General features: G+C 45.2%; 1 protein-coding gene across 6 annotated transcripts in view; it reads left to right on the top strand.

Moving 5' to 3' along the window:
- The window catches only part of LOC105278915 (rho GTPase-activating protein 20), a 195,391-nt gene that overhangs the window by 96,221 nt on the left and 84,078 nt on the right, over positions 1-15,092 (top strand). For 2 of the 6 annotated variants that reach the window (XM_026972140.1, XM_026972139.1), the window contains exon 1: positions 6,802-8,345. The exons of the other annotated variants lie outside the window; for them this stretch is intronic. In XM_026972140.1, the coding sequence (XP_026827941.1) occupies positions 8,031-8,345 (315 nt within the window). In that variant the 5' untranslated portion in view covers positions 6,802-8,030. Of the gene's footprint in view, positions 1-6,801; positions 8,346-15,092 lie in introns of those variants that run through there. 6 annotated transcript variants of the gene reach the window in all.

Here is a 15,092-nt window from a genome sequence, read left to right as displayed (position 1 = left end):
TGCCGAGTTGCATCGCGCGGCTCCGTGGATTTTATGTAGCCATACCAGATCTTTGTATCGATGTTATTTATTCTCATGTTGCATTATAAGCGTATATATATATCCACATGCGGCTTCCATCCAGTATGTCTTTACGCATTGTTTATTGCTCTTTATTTGCAACGTATCCTCAGATTACCTCGTCTTCATCCTCGATTGCAAATTAGTCTGTGCGTTAACGTGATTTTCGCGCGGATGATGTATACATTCGCGCATTGTCGCTCACACGTATACTCGTACTTGACTATTTCTCGGTTCCCCGTGGCAGTTAGCAAGTTGCTTCTTTCCCACCCACTAATTATGGTTCTAATTAAGTTAATCATCCCGAAGCCCTTGCTGCCACGAGCCGCGACTGTACGTTCGCCATATCTCCGCTCGGATTTGCCATTAGATAATGAGCGTACGAGTCGACGTTATCTGAGCCACGTCGAATTATTATCGGTGGAAAATGCGAGTTTGCAGAGATTTGCCACGACGAACGAGCTCAAGCCCAGGGGTATCGGCCTGAGAAGTTTCTAGGATTTTGTCCCCGCGATAACTTATCCTTCGGCGTAATTGCGCTTATTTATGCATCCTTGGCGATAACGCTTATCGCGGTTGCACGCGTGTCGCTGCTCCCGCAGGGAAATCGAATGGTCCTCGGGCACTTCCTCCACTTTACTTCCGTCTCGGCAAGCCGGTCTTTTATATGACTGACTGATAATCTCTGTAGGTCGTACTCTGAAACTGCGGCGGGCCTGCAGTCGTTAATTTCTTGCCGGAGTGAAACTGCGCGCGCGAGCGCGCTCGGAGATCAAAGGATAATATTTCTCACATCGGCCGACAGAATAATCGGCACGCAACGTTTCGCCCGGCTTGTATTCGTTCGCGCGTGTGCGTCCGTGTGCCTACACGCGCGCAATTTATGCACGTGCACGTGCGAACATTTATACGGGCGTCGCGCGGTGGTTGCACGCTTCGCGTGTACACGCACCCTCAGAAAGGATTTCTGATAATAAGACGAAAAATATTCATGACTAATTTAATCGTATTACAAGTATAAAAAATATGAAAATAAAACAATTTTTAATTTAAATCAGTAATTTCTATTCTTCTCTCTCGAATTAAATAAGATTGTCTTACTGTCTCGAGACAAGAGTAACATGTACAAATTTATCCTTATATATTCTTGTATGTAAAATAATTTGATATTAGCGCCACTTTATAGTAGGCTTTGTCGATGTCGACGCGTCATTTTCTCACAGTCGCTCGTCGACTCGGCGCCGTCCTTTATTCGGATAAAACGGCCAATATTTCTGTGTTGCAATCGAAAATCGGGAAAGTGTTTCTGTTATTTACAATGAATAAGTGCAATGTAAGTAAGTATATACAATATACTTACTTGAGAAATAAGATTCGAGATAAGACATTTCCATATTTTTTGCACTTATTCATTGTAAATAACAGAAACATTGTCCCGATTTTCGATTGCAACACATAAATATTGGCCGTTTTGTGCAGATTCTACAAATTCTCTTACAAGAACAGAATAAGATGTCTTTTAGATCTCACAATATTCTGAAATCAAGAATATTGTGAACTTGTTACAAATTGTTATCTAAATCCTTCTGAGAAAATGAATGAGATAGCACCAAGATTATTTGAATCTAGATTTTCGAATTTTCTATTGAAGATTAAAATATGCTTCTTTTCAATAATAAATATGATTGTCGCTATAGCGATCTTATTTTATGATAGGTTAAAGAGTAATAGCATTAAGTCCAGAAATCTTTTCTATGGGTGCGTAGACGTACCGCTGCTGTACAGTACATTTTACACATGGGTATATTTCGCGTGCACGCACGAGAAAATCGGCGACCGCGACGTCGAGGTATGCGGCACACTTTGGCTCCATCGAGTTTCAGCCAGCCGCCAGCCACTTTCCCATGGCGCTGAAACGCGCCGCTTAGATTCGAACGCGTCGATCGCGAAATACGCGCGCAAATCGTTTTCGAGGCGTGCTTCCGACTTTGCCACGAAGGATTTTCCTCGCGCGCGCTTCTTTTCATCGAGATATCGGGATATCGGCAATGATGAAACGTCGAGATGAGAGAAGCAGGCCAATAAAGTCTCCGGCTTCTAATATTTTCGTGGCAATAGTGGCTTCCTGAAGTTGAAGTTGACTGCAGAGAAATGCTGATGACTCTGTATATTTATCTTTATTACGCGCATTACATCGCTTTAAACATGTTTCTGCAAATCTAACTCATTCTCGTATCTAAATCTGCCTACTTGTAATCTTCTTTTCATCATTCTGATTGGATCGTTTGCGAGTATCGCAGATTTCTATCTCATCACGAAGGTTGAATGAAAACCGCGTGAAACGACACGCGTACAGATATCATTAGGCGGTATAAATTTGCTACTTTAATTTAAAGCAACGCGCGTTGCGTGACACGAACGCTCGCGAGTTAATTAGCCATCGAGGCGGATGTTCCGGCTGGAATACGCGACACGTGAATGGACTTTTTCTCGTATCGTCTCGATGCTCGTCGTCTGGACGTGTCACGCCGTCTCCGTTTTCGTATTGCCCATATGAACGTTTCGATTGCACTACTGTGCAGATCTAATCTTTGCCAAGGCCGGCTATGCAGGATTCCGAACGTTGCATTAACAGTCGCGCCTCGGTAAACAGATTCCGCGTCGTCGCGCGCTGCATATCGAAAACTGAATATTTAGCATCCTCGGATGTTCACACCCGCGCCAAGATTCATCATTCTCCGAGTGATACACGCATCTTTTCAGCAGCGTTCGCGCTACGTGGCCGAGAACAGGTGTAAATTGCGTCGCGCCAAGAAAATGAAAAAGGTATCCCGCAAGCTTTGCCTCGCGATCTCGAGATAACTGTTATTTATCACGTAGCTGCGCTCGCGGGCGACTCGCTGAAAATTCCAAAGACGGTCGTTCATGACCCCCGGGCGACTGCGAAATATCCGAAAAGATCGTCCTGTTAATCGACAATAATCATAATGGCGCGTCGAGCGATCGAGGAGAACCTTTCGTAAGCTATTTGTTCCCCGTTACGTCGTTATATGAGAGATAAACGGCGCAGCGATCGCAGAGAGAAGTCCGTCGTAATCGTGGACGCGAATCGCCGAGCGCTGCCCAAAGCGGCAAAAATGTGAGAAAAAATATGGCCGGAGCGCGAGAATGACGCGATCTCGCGATAGTCGGAATTTATTCCATCCTTGGTGTCTGTCGCGAAGCTTGAGATTTAAGTCCCCTGCAGAGGGAGAACACGCCACAATTCGTCGAGAAAAGTAACTCGCTAAATAATAAGAATTAGTATTGGTACTTTTTATCTCTGCGAATTTTTCTGCAGAAATTCCGAGTTTCGTTTTTTCTTAATTTGCCGTTGTGTTCTGAGATTCAGTTGCATTCGTACATGCGGGTTCCAGGTCGATCGTGGTCGTTTCTTAGGAACGAACAACGATAATTTTGCGGCTTCTCGGTTTATGATTGCTGTAACGTGCGTGCTATTACAGACGATATCCCCGAGGTTACATTCTTTGCTAATACGAATCGCACGTATATCGGAATATTACCGATCATCTCACGTAATTACGTTGCGTGCAATTCATTCGCCGTATTCAATAGCGGACTACCACGTGCATGCATCTTTTGTATGGACATGGAACGTCTTGCTGTATATGACTCACTAAGCGACAAAGCAGTTTTACGTTGCACGTGCGGCAGCGTGCAGCGGCAGCACGTAGCGTAAAGTGAACGTTATATTCTTGCATTATCTCTCGCGTGCGTCAATGAGACTACACGTAGCTCACGGCTGTCTCGCCGCAACTTTCGTAATTACATGTAGTTTTCCGGCTGCGCGCCGGCTATCTTAATCGTAATCAAGAAGAAGTAGGATGAAGGATGAAGGATGGCGGACGAAAAATATGTTTGCACAAGCTGCGGAGAATCACACGGCCTGCCGCTGCTCGCGATTATTCTTCGCAACACGTAATTCAGTCTCTCGTAAGTGCTGTCTCCGCGAAAAGAATTGTGCGCGAAAGGGACGCTATGAGTATCACAGGTGATTCGCGCTAATTACGTGTCCGCTTAATAATTACGATTCGCATGGGGCTCTCGCGCATAGTCCCGGCACGATTAATCAAGCCCCTCGTTTCATCCCGTATATAGCCACGGGAATAATTGAAGTTTTGACGAGTTCCCACTCTAATGATATCGTTCGAGTAATAAGAAACGCCGCGCGCGCTCACACTGATTCAGGCCGTGCCCACCTCCGAGATATCCTTGAGGATGAAAGGGAGAATCGGCGCGATCGGATCGATGATCGTTAATTACCACGGGAAGCCTTGGCGAACATGCCAGCGGGTGTAAATTGTTACGTACGTCCACACAAAATGTTTATCCCATCGGGAATCCTCGGGAAAATTTTCCGTATCGAGCGTTTGCGGCTGACGAGATAATTTCGCGAACGCCAGTGCAATAACGAATATAGCGTTAAAACTTTTGCAAATTGACATTTGAGTTTGCGTGTTCTTTGGAAACCTACCTACCAATTTATTGTTACGGTGTCACAACTTCTGTATCAACCTGCGTGTTACAATTGCACAATATTGTTATGGAAATCCGTTTGCTACCAATGTTACTGTCTGTTAGAGCCGCACTTATTTCTCCTTATTTGCGCTTTTAAACAGTTTTCTACTTCTACGTATACTACTTGAATTAGCATAAGTGACTTGATAAGCCAGAAAATCATATTATTAGCAATTATCTCGAGTTCCGCACGACTAACCCTTATTTACCTTCTTCGACGTATGCACAAGACTATTAACCGCGTAGCAGCCAAACCAGTAACCGTACTATTAATTGGTCGACGCCTAGAAACCGGAATTCATTCCGGAGTCCACAGAGTTGGAATGAACTTTTATCGTGACCGTGACCGTTACGACAGGGGCGCGTTTTATCGATTGCGTTTACGTGCGTGGAGACGCACATTCTCGGTTACAATTTCGCGAGATCATCTTGTTCAACCTGGTGCAGCATAATAATTATCTTTTATGTTCAACCATTCAAACATTTATGCATTTTAATAACCCACGTAGAAATTGCCGAGGTTGTTTAACTGGCCCAACATTGGCCTAGTTTGGTAGCCCAGAGTACGGCAGCGGCGTTACACTCCAGTGTCGGATCCGTACTGGCACAATACTGGCGGCCAGTACTGCAAAGAGTTGGCAGACAGTCTTGTCCCAGTACTTATTAAAAACCGGGCCATTATAAAATACAGACATGGACCAGTACTGGTTGCGAGACGGGCCATGCTTCGGCAACCGACACAGACCCAGCATTGGACTACGTACATTCCCGATAATATATAACTAGCAACACAGGCGCGCGCTATAAATAAAATAAGAAATAAAAAAAATAAAATAAAAATAATATAATAAATACAATTGTCAATATAACCGCACTGACAGCCACTATGACATTCTGACATTCGCAACACGAAGTTCAAGTCGCACGAAATTCGTCGCGGAAAAGAGGCCTCAATATTCGATAAAAAAGAACTTCACGAAGTTAACACGCCTTTTTTAGAATAGGATTATAACAATATATTGATTCACCAGCGACCGACAGATGGCCAGATCAGGCGTGACGTTCTCGCTAGAAACATTTGCGTTATCACGTATAAATAACCATCCGGAAAACCGATTTAACATCTTTTTCTTTTAAACGCGATATTAATTCACGCGACATTTACAAAATGATTTTACTAATGTTGTTTGCATCAGTCTTTGTTTATAATATTTAAGTCACAAATACAAATAGTACAAAATGCATATTATATATATATATAAAATACATTTATACATTAATACATTAATTGGTCCACTTCTATGCCCAATGCTGGTGCAGTTATTTACCCAATACTGGTCCATATATTATTGCCAGTGTCGGATCAGTACTGGCAATTAAGGGGGAAGCCTGCTTTAGAACGTTGAAAATAAGGTATAATTTTACGAATTTTTTTTGGAGAAACTATACAGCGGATCATTATAAAACTTTGATGCATTTATTAGTACATGTTTAAAGATAAAAAACATTATTTTTTGATTTGAATATATCGCCTGTAGAGGTCGTCCTGGAGGCATTGTAAATTGGTGAGCATTCTCCTGCCTCCAAATTTCATCCAAACTGAAAAATTGAAATATTTTCTTGTTATTTATGAATTCCCATCGTCGATGAACCTTTAATATTCATAAAAACATTAAGTTAAACAATTATTTTTGCATGAAAAAGTTCAAAACCTTTGCCTAAAAATCGTACTTTTGTGTTCTAAGCTCCACCATTTTGGCACTTTTCAACTTTTTTCTTCTCTCTTTGGTTCATCGACGATGGGAATTCATAAATAACGAGAAGATATTTCAATTTTTCAGTTTAGACGAAATTTGGAGGCAGGAGAATGCTCAGCAATTTGCAATGCCGGCGACGCGGCTGCACTAAGATTTCTCCAGGACGACCTCTACAAGCGATATATTCAAATCAAAAAATAATTTTTTTTATCTTTAAACATGCATCAAAGTTTTATAATGATCTGCTGTATAGTTTCTCTAAAAAAAATTCGTAAAATATACCTTATTTTCAGCGTTCTAAAGCAGGTTCCCCCCTTAAGGACGGCATGGCGTTACACTCCTGTGTCGGATCTGTACTGGCACAATACTGGCGGCCAGTACTGCCACGATGGCAAACGGTACAGTCCCAGTATTGGGCCGTTTTGAAATTTCTACGTGGGAATATCAGAGACTATCAGAAATATTTGTTACACGCACCGCAAACCACTCAAACCACTGAAAGGAACATCCGAGTGAGGGTACTCGTATTGATGAAACGCCCAGGGGCCAACTCTTCATCGCTCGTTCTCTCCGCTTCCGGTACTCCGATTTTCCGCGTTCTCCAAAAGAAAAGAAAATTGCGCGCATCTCGCACGCAGATATAACCGAGTCCTGGTCCCCCTCGCGAGGATGGACGAGGAGCAGCAGAGATCGAGCGGCGTGCGTTGAGGCCCCAGGGAGAATCAGTCCCGATCGCCATGGTAACTGCGTTCAGAATCTCTCTCTCATTCCTGCGTTCTCTCTCGCTCTCTCGCAACCGCCTGCCTGCCTGCCTTACGTACCATCGTCAAACTCTGATCGTGCGACTTCGTGCTCGTTCGGACGGCTCCGCGCGCGAGCGAGGCCAACCGGTCGACGGCGGCAGTCTCCGCGCGACCAGTTCGATTCCGCACGTAGACGCGGCAGAAGGTGGGTCCGCTGGTGCGCTGGCCGTACGCACGTACGTGTTTCGCATATATCGTGTCGATTCCGTGAGCGACGTTCGTATCGTGTGCGCAGTCGCGTGACTCCTCGCGTCGAACCGGCAAAACCGGAAGTGGAGGAAACGGCCCGTGGAGTCGTGTGCTCCAGGAGCACCGTAGACTGCAAAGCGCGGAGTGCGTGGTTTGCGAGAGAGCCGCGCCGCACGGTGCCCGAAGGCAAATACCTGTACCCGCCGCCGACTTTCGAGCCGACTCGACGAGCCAGTCAGGACTCCCTGCTGCCGAGGCTACCGTTTCTGGGTGTACCGAGCGCGAAACGGAAACAGGCTTCTCTCGCGGGTATCCATCGGCGCGCGCGTGTCGTGGCCGCGAGATGATTCGGTAGTGCGATCCGTCGCCCCTTTCTCTCGCGCGTCTCGTGACACGGTCCGGCGAGAACCGCAACGTGTCCGCTGGCGGTGCTCGCGGAACCGGCTACCACCCGCGAATCGCTGGCGCGGTTGACACGAGTGGCAGTGACGTTCGTTCGCACCGGGGTAGCGCAGCGTCGGCCTCGACGCCGACGACCGCGATGATGTGCGACGATTAGGGATACACGCGAAAGCCCTGCGGTACATCGGTTTGGCCGCGGTGCTGGTACGTATCGGTGCGGCGACGAATCGAGGTCGATTTGATGATGACCATGTTCGGCACCCTCGTGCAGAGGCTCACCTCGCCGGTGACCTCGCCGACGAGTCCGCGACGGCGTTTCAAGTCCCCGTCGCGCTGGGAGGTGCAGAGCGATCCGGAGGACGATCCGGCTGCACCCGTGAGGAAGTCCAGGGCCAAGCATCTGCTGGACAAGCGCAAGAGCAAGAGCAGGGCACGCGGACTCCACTCCTCGCAGTCGGACCACTTGCAGATGTGCAACGGCGGCGGCTGGCACGACGTCGCCTTTCCGCCACTGCGGGGCACCAAGAGCCTCGGCAGGCTCGACGGCATGAAAGAGGTGAGCCTTCGGGGGGATCTCTCGCGCGATCGTACCTTCGATATCCCTCGATCCGCGAATGCGAGGCAATAGAAAATTCCATCTCTCTGATCTCCGTGGAGATTTGCGTTTTAGCAGCACGGTATTACGAATCGCTAATCGATCGATACAAAAAAAAGCGCTCAGGGTCTCCATCGAAGGTGGGGCTTTTGTTGTAGTAACGCTGCACCTGTTCAGGGACCTATTGTGTCGAAAAGACCAATTTGGATCACACGGGTCGCGAGACTTGCTTTCAAGCTGCGTGCTCAACTTCTACGTGGAATTAATTTCAAGTCGGCGCGATCATCTCGTTTGATACGTAGCGTCGTAAGTTTCTGCTCTTGAATGTATTCATCGCGCGAATGCTCGACGGCGGTGCAGCGATCTGTCTCGCATTAATGATTCTTAGCCGGTGCAATCTATCGAAAGTGCTCGGAATCGGATCATGACGCACGTCTGTAAAATGTCGGCTATCTTGCGCGTCAATTACTACACGAATTTATGGATTGGGTAATCTGCTGTTCCGGTAGAGTAGGTGCCAGGCATTCGTAACATTCTAGGCGTTTACGTGGGATAGGTTGAGGATAAAAAACGAGCAAGTTGGGATAAATATACGTGCGCTTTATAAATCCATCGTCGTTTCGCTGACGATCAATTCAAGCGTGCTTAAAGTAGTCCTTCGAGGCAAACGTACAAATTAATAGGATTGAAGTATTTGTTTGTACAATATATATTCAAAATGTGGTGTACCCTACTGTTGAAATAAGCGACTGATGATGTCTACCGTATGTTTGCACGGATGGATACGAGGGAAAAAAGGCTGGCCAAACTCCTTGGGCCCAGTCGTTGGCACCTGCGACTGTTTGTTTATCGTCAGACGAGGTCATCGAGCGAAACGGTGATGGTCGACTGAAGCACGACGATTTTCACGCGTTTAATACCGTGGATACAAATTTTAGCGAACGTATTGGGTTGGCCAAAAAGTAATTGCGTTTTTTCCAATAGATGGACATACATATCTTGAAATGTAACTAACTTCATTCTAAACCGCAAATTCATTATGTAGGTTAACAACTCACAGTTCAAGCTTGTTTTAGAAAAAGAAAGTACACGATTTCGTTAACAATTGTTTGTTTGCCGTCGATTTCAAAATGGAAAATCAAAAAGAACATTTTCGTCATATTTTGTTTTATTATTTCCGAAAAGGGAAAAACGCTGTGCGAGCTCATAAAAAGTTATGTCATGTATATGGCGAAGATGCTTTAAAGCTGCGGCAGTGTCAAAATTGGTTTACTAAATTTCGATCTGCAGATTTTAATGTGAAAGATGCACCACGCTCAGGAAGGCCAATCGAAATTGATGATGACAAAATAAAGGCACTGATCGATTGCAATCGGCGTTTAACGACACGAGAGATTGCCGAGAATCTTAACGTATCGAAATCGAGTGTTGAGAACCATTTAAAACGACTTGGATACATTAGTAAGCTCGATATTTGGGTAGCACATGAGCTCAAAGAAATTCATCTCACTAAGTGTATTGACATCTGCGATTCTCTTTTGAAACGTGAGGAAAATGATCCATTTTTGAAACGTATGATAACAGGCGACGAAAAATCGATCGTCTACAACAACGTCAAACGAAAAAGATGGTGGAGCAAGCGTGATGAACCTGCTCAAAGCACTTGAAAAGCAGATATTCACCAAAGAAAGATTATGCTGTCAGTCTGGTGGGACTTTAAAGGTATTGTGTATTTTGAGCCGCTTGCAAGGAATCGAACCATTAATTCAGACGTATACTGTCGTCAACTGGATAAATTAAATGATGCCATCAAACAGAAACGTCGAGAATTGGTGAATCGCAAAGGTGTTGTGTTTCACCATGATAACGCTAGACCACGTACAAGTTTGGTCACTCGTGAAAAATTGTTGCAGCTTGGATGGGATGTGTTACCATGATGTTACCACATCCACCATATTCGCCAGACCTGGCACCATCAGATTACCATTCGTTTCGTTCTTTGCAAAACGCCTTGAATGGTAAAACCTTTACTGCTGATGAGGATATGAAATCGTTGTTGGAATTGTTTTTTGCTGAAAAAGATAAGAACTTTTTTGAGCGCGGAATCATGAAATTGCCTGATAAATGGCAAAAGATAATCAAACAAAATGGACAATATATTGTTTAATAAAGTTGTTGTTTCCCATGAAAAATTCGCCTTTTATTTATGTAAAAAAAAACGCAATTACTTTTTGGCCAACCCAATATTTCGCTAATTTACCTTATTCGCTGCAGCTACTTGGCGCCTTTTTAACGTGTAAAAACAAACGCGTGCGTAACGCACTTTGGATATCCAAACACGTTTAAAATTCATTGAAATAGATGAAAGAAATGATTTTCAAGTGCCTCAGTCACTCTGCACAAAGTTGTATAGCAGTCTCTTGGGATTATTAAGTGTCGTCGTCATCGTCGTCGTCGACTGCGGCAGAGAGCGATGCAATTCGTAATTTGACGAAATTGCGTGGCTCTTTAACGATCCTCGGTATTTGAGCGACGACCCACCAAGAAGTGCTTTGTGCCTCTTCGCACACGCAACGCACATACACGCGACCTAAGGGGGTATTAAGGCCGCCACTAAAAGCGGACCCTGCCAAATGTTCGTAATTCGGGCGGACTTTTAACGACGACATCGCCGACATCCCGGCGTACGCTACGAACCTCCTTCTGCCGGGTCTTCTCTTCCTCGTTACCTCCTTTTTCTCCTCCCCCGCTGCCTCACGGCTCCCTTTCTCATCCCGTGATACGGGACACTTGCGAGGTGCCATTAATTTCGCGAGGGGATAAAAAAGGAACAGGGTGCTGGACGAGCGAGTTAGCAACGTCGTCGAGACGAATCCCAGCCCTTACGGCGGCTTCACGCTCGACGCTGATAGTGAGGCGAATCAAGTGGACGTCGGTTATTCGCGTGAGCTACTTATCCCGTGCGAGCATTTACTTTCACAGGGCTGACGGATGACGGTATCAGGCTCGTTGAAGTCAAGCTGATGCGCTTGCGACTGCGGCCCTTGCACGGATACCTGTTTACCGAATCTGGCTGAGAAGGGATAATTGAGCTAATTATCGAGTATTGAAGAAAACGAATAGAAACGTCTTCTACTTTCAGGCACACTTGCTTCTTTCCATCATGCTAATGTTCCACTCGGCCTCAATTTCACTCTTGTAAAGAGCAGTAATGAAGCATTCGTCGCTCTATCAAGTCATTATCAATGCTCCCATTAACAGTACCTATTTCGTTGCGTGCTGTTACAGTTGATTATTCCTAATTGCATTATTGTGCAACACGTAACATTCCGCTTTATGAGAAGAAATAAAGTACGCAACTTTTGAAGACGTGAAAAAACATGTAACGTGTAACATGCTACTCGCTATCGGCTTCGTGTAAGTTTATCATAACGATCCGCCCTTCCACGAGTCGAGATGGATAGAAAGAGGGCGAGAGAACGTTGTCCATCGCTTGCAACTGCATACGAGATAGGGATCGGTCGGTGTGCAGCTAGTTAAATCGCGGTGCAACGTAGGAGAACAGCGAGAGACACACGAGGAAGTCTTGGCGCGTTGCCTCTCGCACTGCCTTGTTTTGGCGCACGATAAGATCGATGATGGAGCGGGTGATGGAGCACGGTAGCCGAATCCTGAACGCTAACTATCGTTCCGCGAACCATCCTTCCTTCTCCTTTCTTCATTTATTTTAACGTATGTTTTTTCTGCGATTTCATACAAGCTGCTCAAACATTTGAAAGATCTCGCACCGATTTTTGCATCTATTAAAATTATGGAAATTGTGAAATCTGTTGGGTTTGCATGAAAATTAGAAAACGCGTTGAGAGAATGGTCCCTCCGTGAACATCGTGCCATGACCACGAGAGATTAATCTTATTCTGCGGCGCAAACAAGATTCGATAAAACACTAAAAACTCATATCCGTCGAAAAGTGGCCTTATAAGGGAGCTTCGTTGGCTCCGGGAGTTCCTATGGACTATGGAGTGCGCAGACATTCCGAGACTCTGAATCAAACCGCGTTTGTCCAGTTCCTATGGTCGCTAAGGAACGTGGATCTGACACCGATCGCGAACGTATGAGACGTCATCTCTGGAATCGTAGTAAAAAAGCCGCTTGCCCGTTCGGAGATTCGATGATCACGATTACGAGGAATCCGTTAAAGAAGAACGTCCCGCCTTTCTGTGTCGTGAGAGCATCGTGCTCTACCGTGGACCGTCAGTTTCGTTCCTCTCGCACGGTGCGTTCGTTACGTCAGTCTTTTTTTTTTCGTGAATGCGAGACACGACGTTTCGCCTTTTTTGCTTATAGTTTACCTAAATTTTTTTCACATCAACCATGATGCGCATGTTTTTCGTTTGACTGACGTGAACGTTAATTCTGTTGTTCTCCTGAAAAAGTCGTAAAAATCTGCATACTCTTTATCGTAGACACCTGTTTATCGTGGAGGCCAAATGTCTGTAACACCTGAAGCTAGGCATTGTTTAATATGTTAATGCGGAGGCTCACGTGAGCGATTTGGTTCAGCGTGTATCTATTAGGAGTGTGATTTAGTTTTGAGGGTTTTGCAACAGATGGCTGTAGTGTGAGTTTGTTCCAATAGCTGTTTCCGATAACTGTTGTTTCTTACAGTCTTCACATTATCCATCACATTTAGTAGCATTATAGCAATAGATGCAATAACAGTCGTGTTTATATCATCGTAAAAATGCAACTTCCGAAACAGCGTTTTCGACATGCGTTGCTTTTGTTTTTTAATCAAAAGAAAACTGCGGCTGACGGTTATGGAATTCTTGTGGAAACTTATGGTGATTCTGCCCCATCAATTAAGACGTGTGAATACTGGTTTAGACGCTTTAAAAGTGGTGAAGGACAAAGAACGCTCGGGACAACCAAGAAAGCTTGAAAATGCAGATTTGCAAGCATTATTGCACGAAAATCCAACAGAATCCACTTCAGAACTTGCCAGAGCATTAAATGTTGATCGTACAACAGTTACGAAACATTTACATGAAATGGGAAAAATTCAGAAAGAAGGGAAATGGGTTCGACATGAATTATCGGAAAGTGCCATTGCGAACCGGTTGAATATTTGTATTTCGTTGATCGCCAGGTAAAAAAAGAAGAGTTTTGTCTCGGATTGTTACTGGGGACGAAAAGTGGATCTATTTTGATAATCCGAAACGCAGAAAATCATGGGTGGATCCAGGCGAACCATCAACATCCACTCCGAGACGCAATATTGACGGTTCAAAAGTAATGCTCCGTATTTGGTGGGATAGTGTACTATGAGCTGTTAAATCCGCATGAGACTGTCACGGCTGATCGTTATCGACACCAATTGTACAAGTTGAAGCAAGCATTGGACCAAAAACGACCACCAATTGCGAGTAAACGACGGAAAGTGATTCTTCTTCGTGACAACGCTCGACCTGACGTTGCGTTATCAGGGAAACAAACACTATTAGAGCTTGAATGGGAAGTCTTACCGCACCCCGCGTATTCTCCATGCGATTATTATTTGTTCCGGTGGATGCAACACGCTTTAGAGGATACACACTTTGATAATTTGGAAGAAGTGCGAAAATTCGTCGACGAATGGATCAACTGAAAAGAAGAGTGATTTTATCGTGGTGGAATCCATCTCTTGCCAGAAAGATGGGAAACAGTTATAGAAAAGGAAGGAAAATATTTTGATTAAGGTATTCGTTCATTATCATATTTAAATACATGCGTTTTTGAGCAAAAAAACCCTCAAAACTAAATCACACCCCTAATATTAACGACAGCAAGTAATCAAATTGCCGTTACGACTTGCAATAATCTAGCATCTCAGAATGTTTACGGTAGAAGAAATCTGCACGGGTGATTTCGGCGGGGTTCGCGTGTCCACGTCGCGTCCAGCTGTCGGCTTTCCTGCCGGTCATTGTTCACGCGGCTGAAAGGACGAACGGAGCAGAAGAAATGCTAATTGTGAATACGAAAATCGCGGCAGGGGTGTCCACTGTCTCGTTCTTTACGAGGCACGTCGGTCGCAAAATGTTCGTCGCCTTTTTTTCGCGATCCCTTTTGAAACTCCCTTGACACGAGGGAGTTATAACGCTCGCTGCCCCCGTCGTCCGCCGTCCGCGTCGCGCCGAGATTTCGCAGAAAGCGATTCGCGCCGCTTACAAAAAACGCGATAATTCTTCGATTCAACGCACGCGGCGGAATGCTCATTATAGTGCGAGTATTTTTTTTCAACCCCTGAAAATGCCTCGTCTTCAAGTTGAGAGAGAGAGAGAGAGAGAGACGGGAGACACGTTAATTATTATCTTGCATATTTATTCATCATTACCTTTGATTTTTTATCCGCCTTTTTGTCGCGTTCTCTATGCAGATCCGATCCGTTGCAGATCGTTCCGTCCGTGACATTCCCTCGACTCTTTGTTCGACGAGTTCCTCGCGCACGTCCTTGATCCTTCCTAGAACGTGCTAGACTGCTGTTCTCGCGTGGCATCCGCGGACACTGTCAGAAAACGTAGACCGCGAGTGGAGAAAAAGAAAAATGAGACAATGGAATTGCACGAAGGTAGGAGACGTTAAATTGACGCCAACAGGAAGTTTCGGCCTGGTCGATCGCTATCCTAGTTATTGCGGCACTTGAAGCTGCTCGACAGCGCTGCAATTAGC

This window comes from Ooceraea biroi, chromosome 9 (genome assembly GCF_003672135.1).
Source record: "Ooceraea biroi isolate clonal line C1 chromosome 9, Obir_v5.4, whole genome shotgun sequence".
Taxonomy (NCBI): Eukaryota; Metazoa; Arthropoda; class Insecta; order Hymenoptera; family Formicidae; genus Ooceraea; species Ooceraea biroi.
This window is presented reverse-complemented; position numbering and strand designations above follow the sequence as displayed.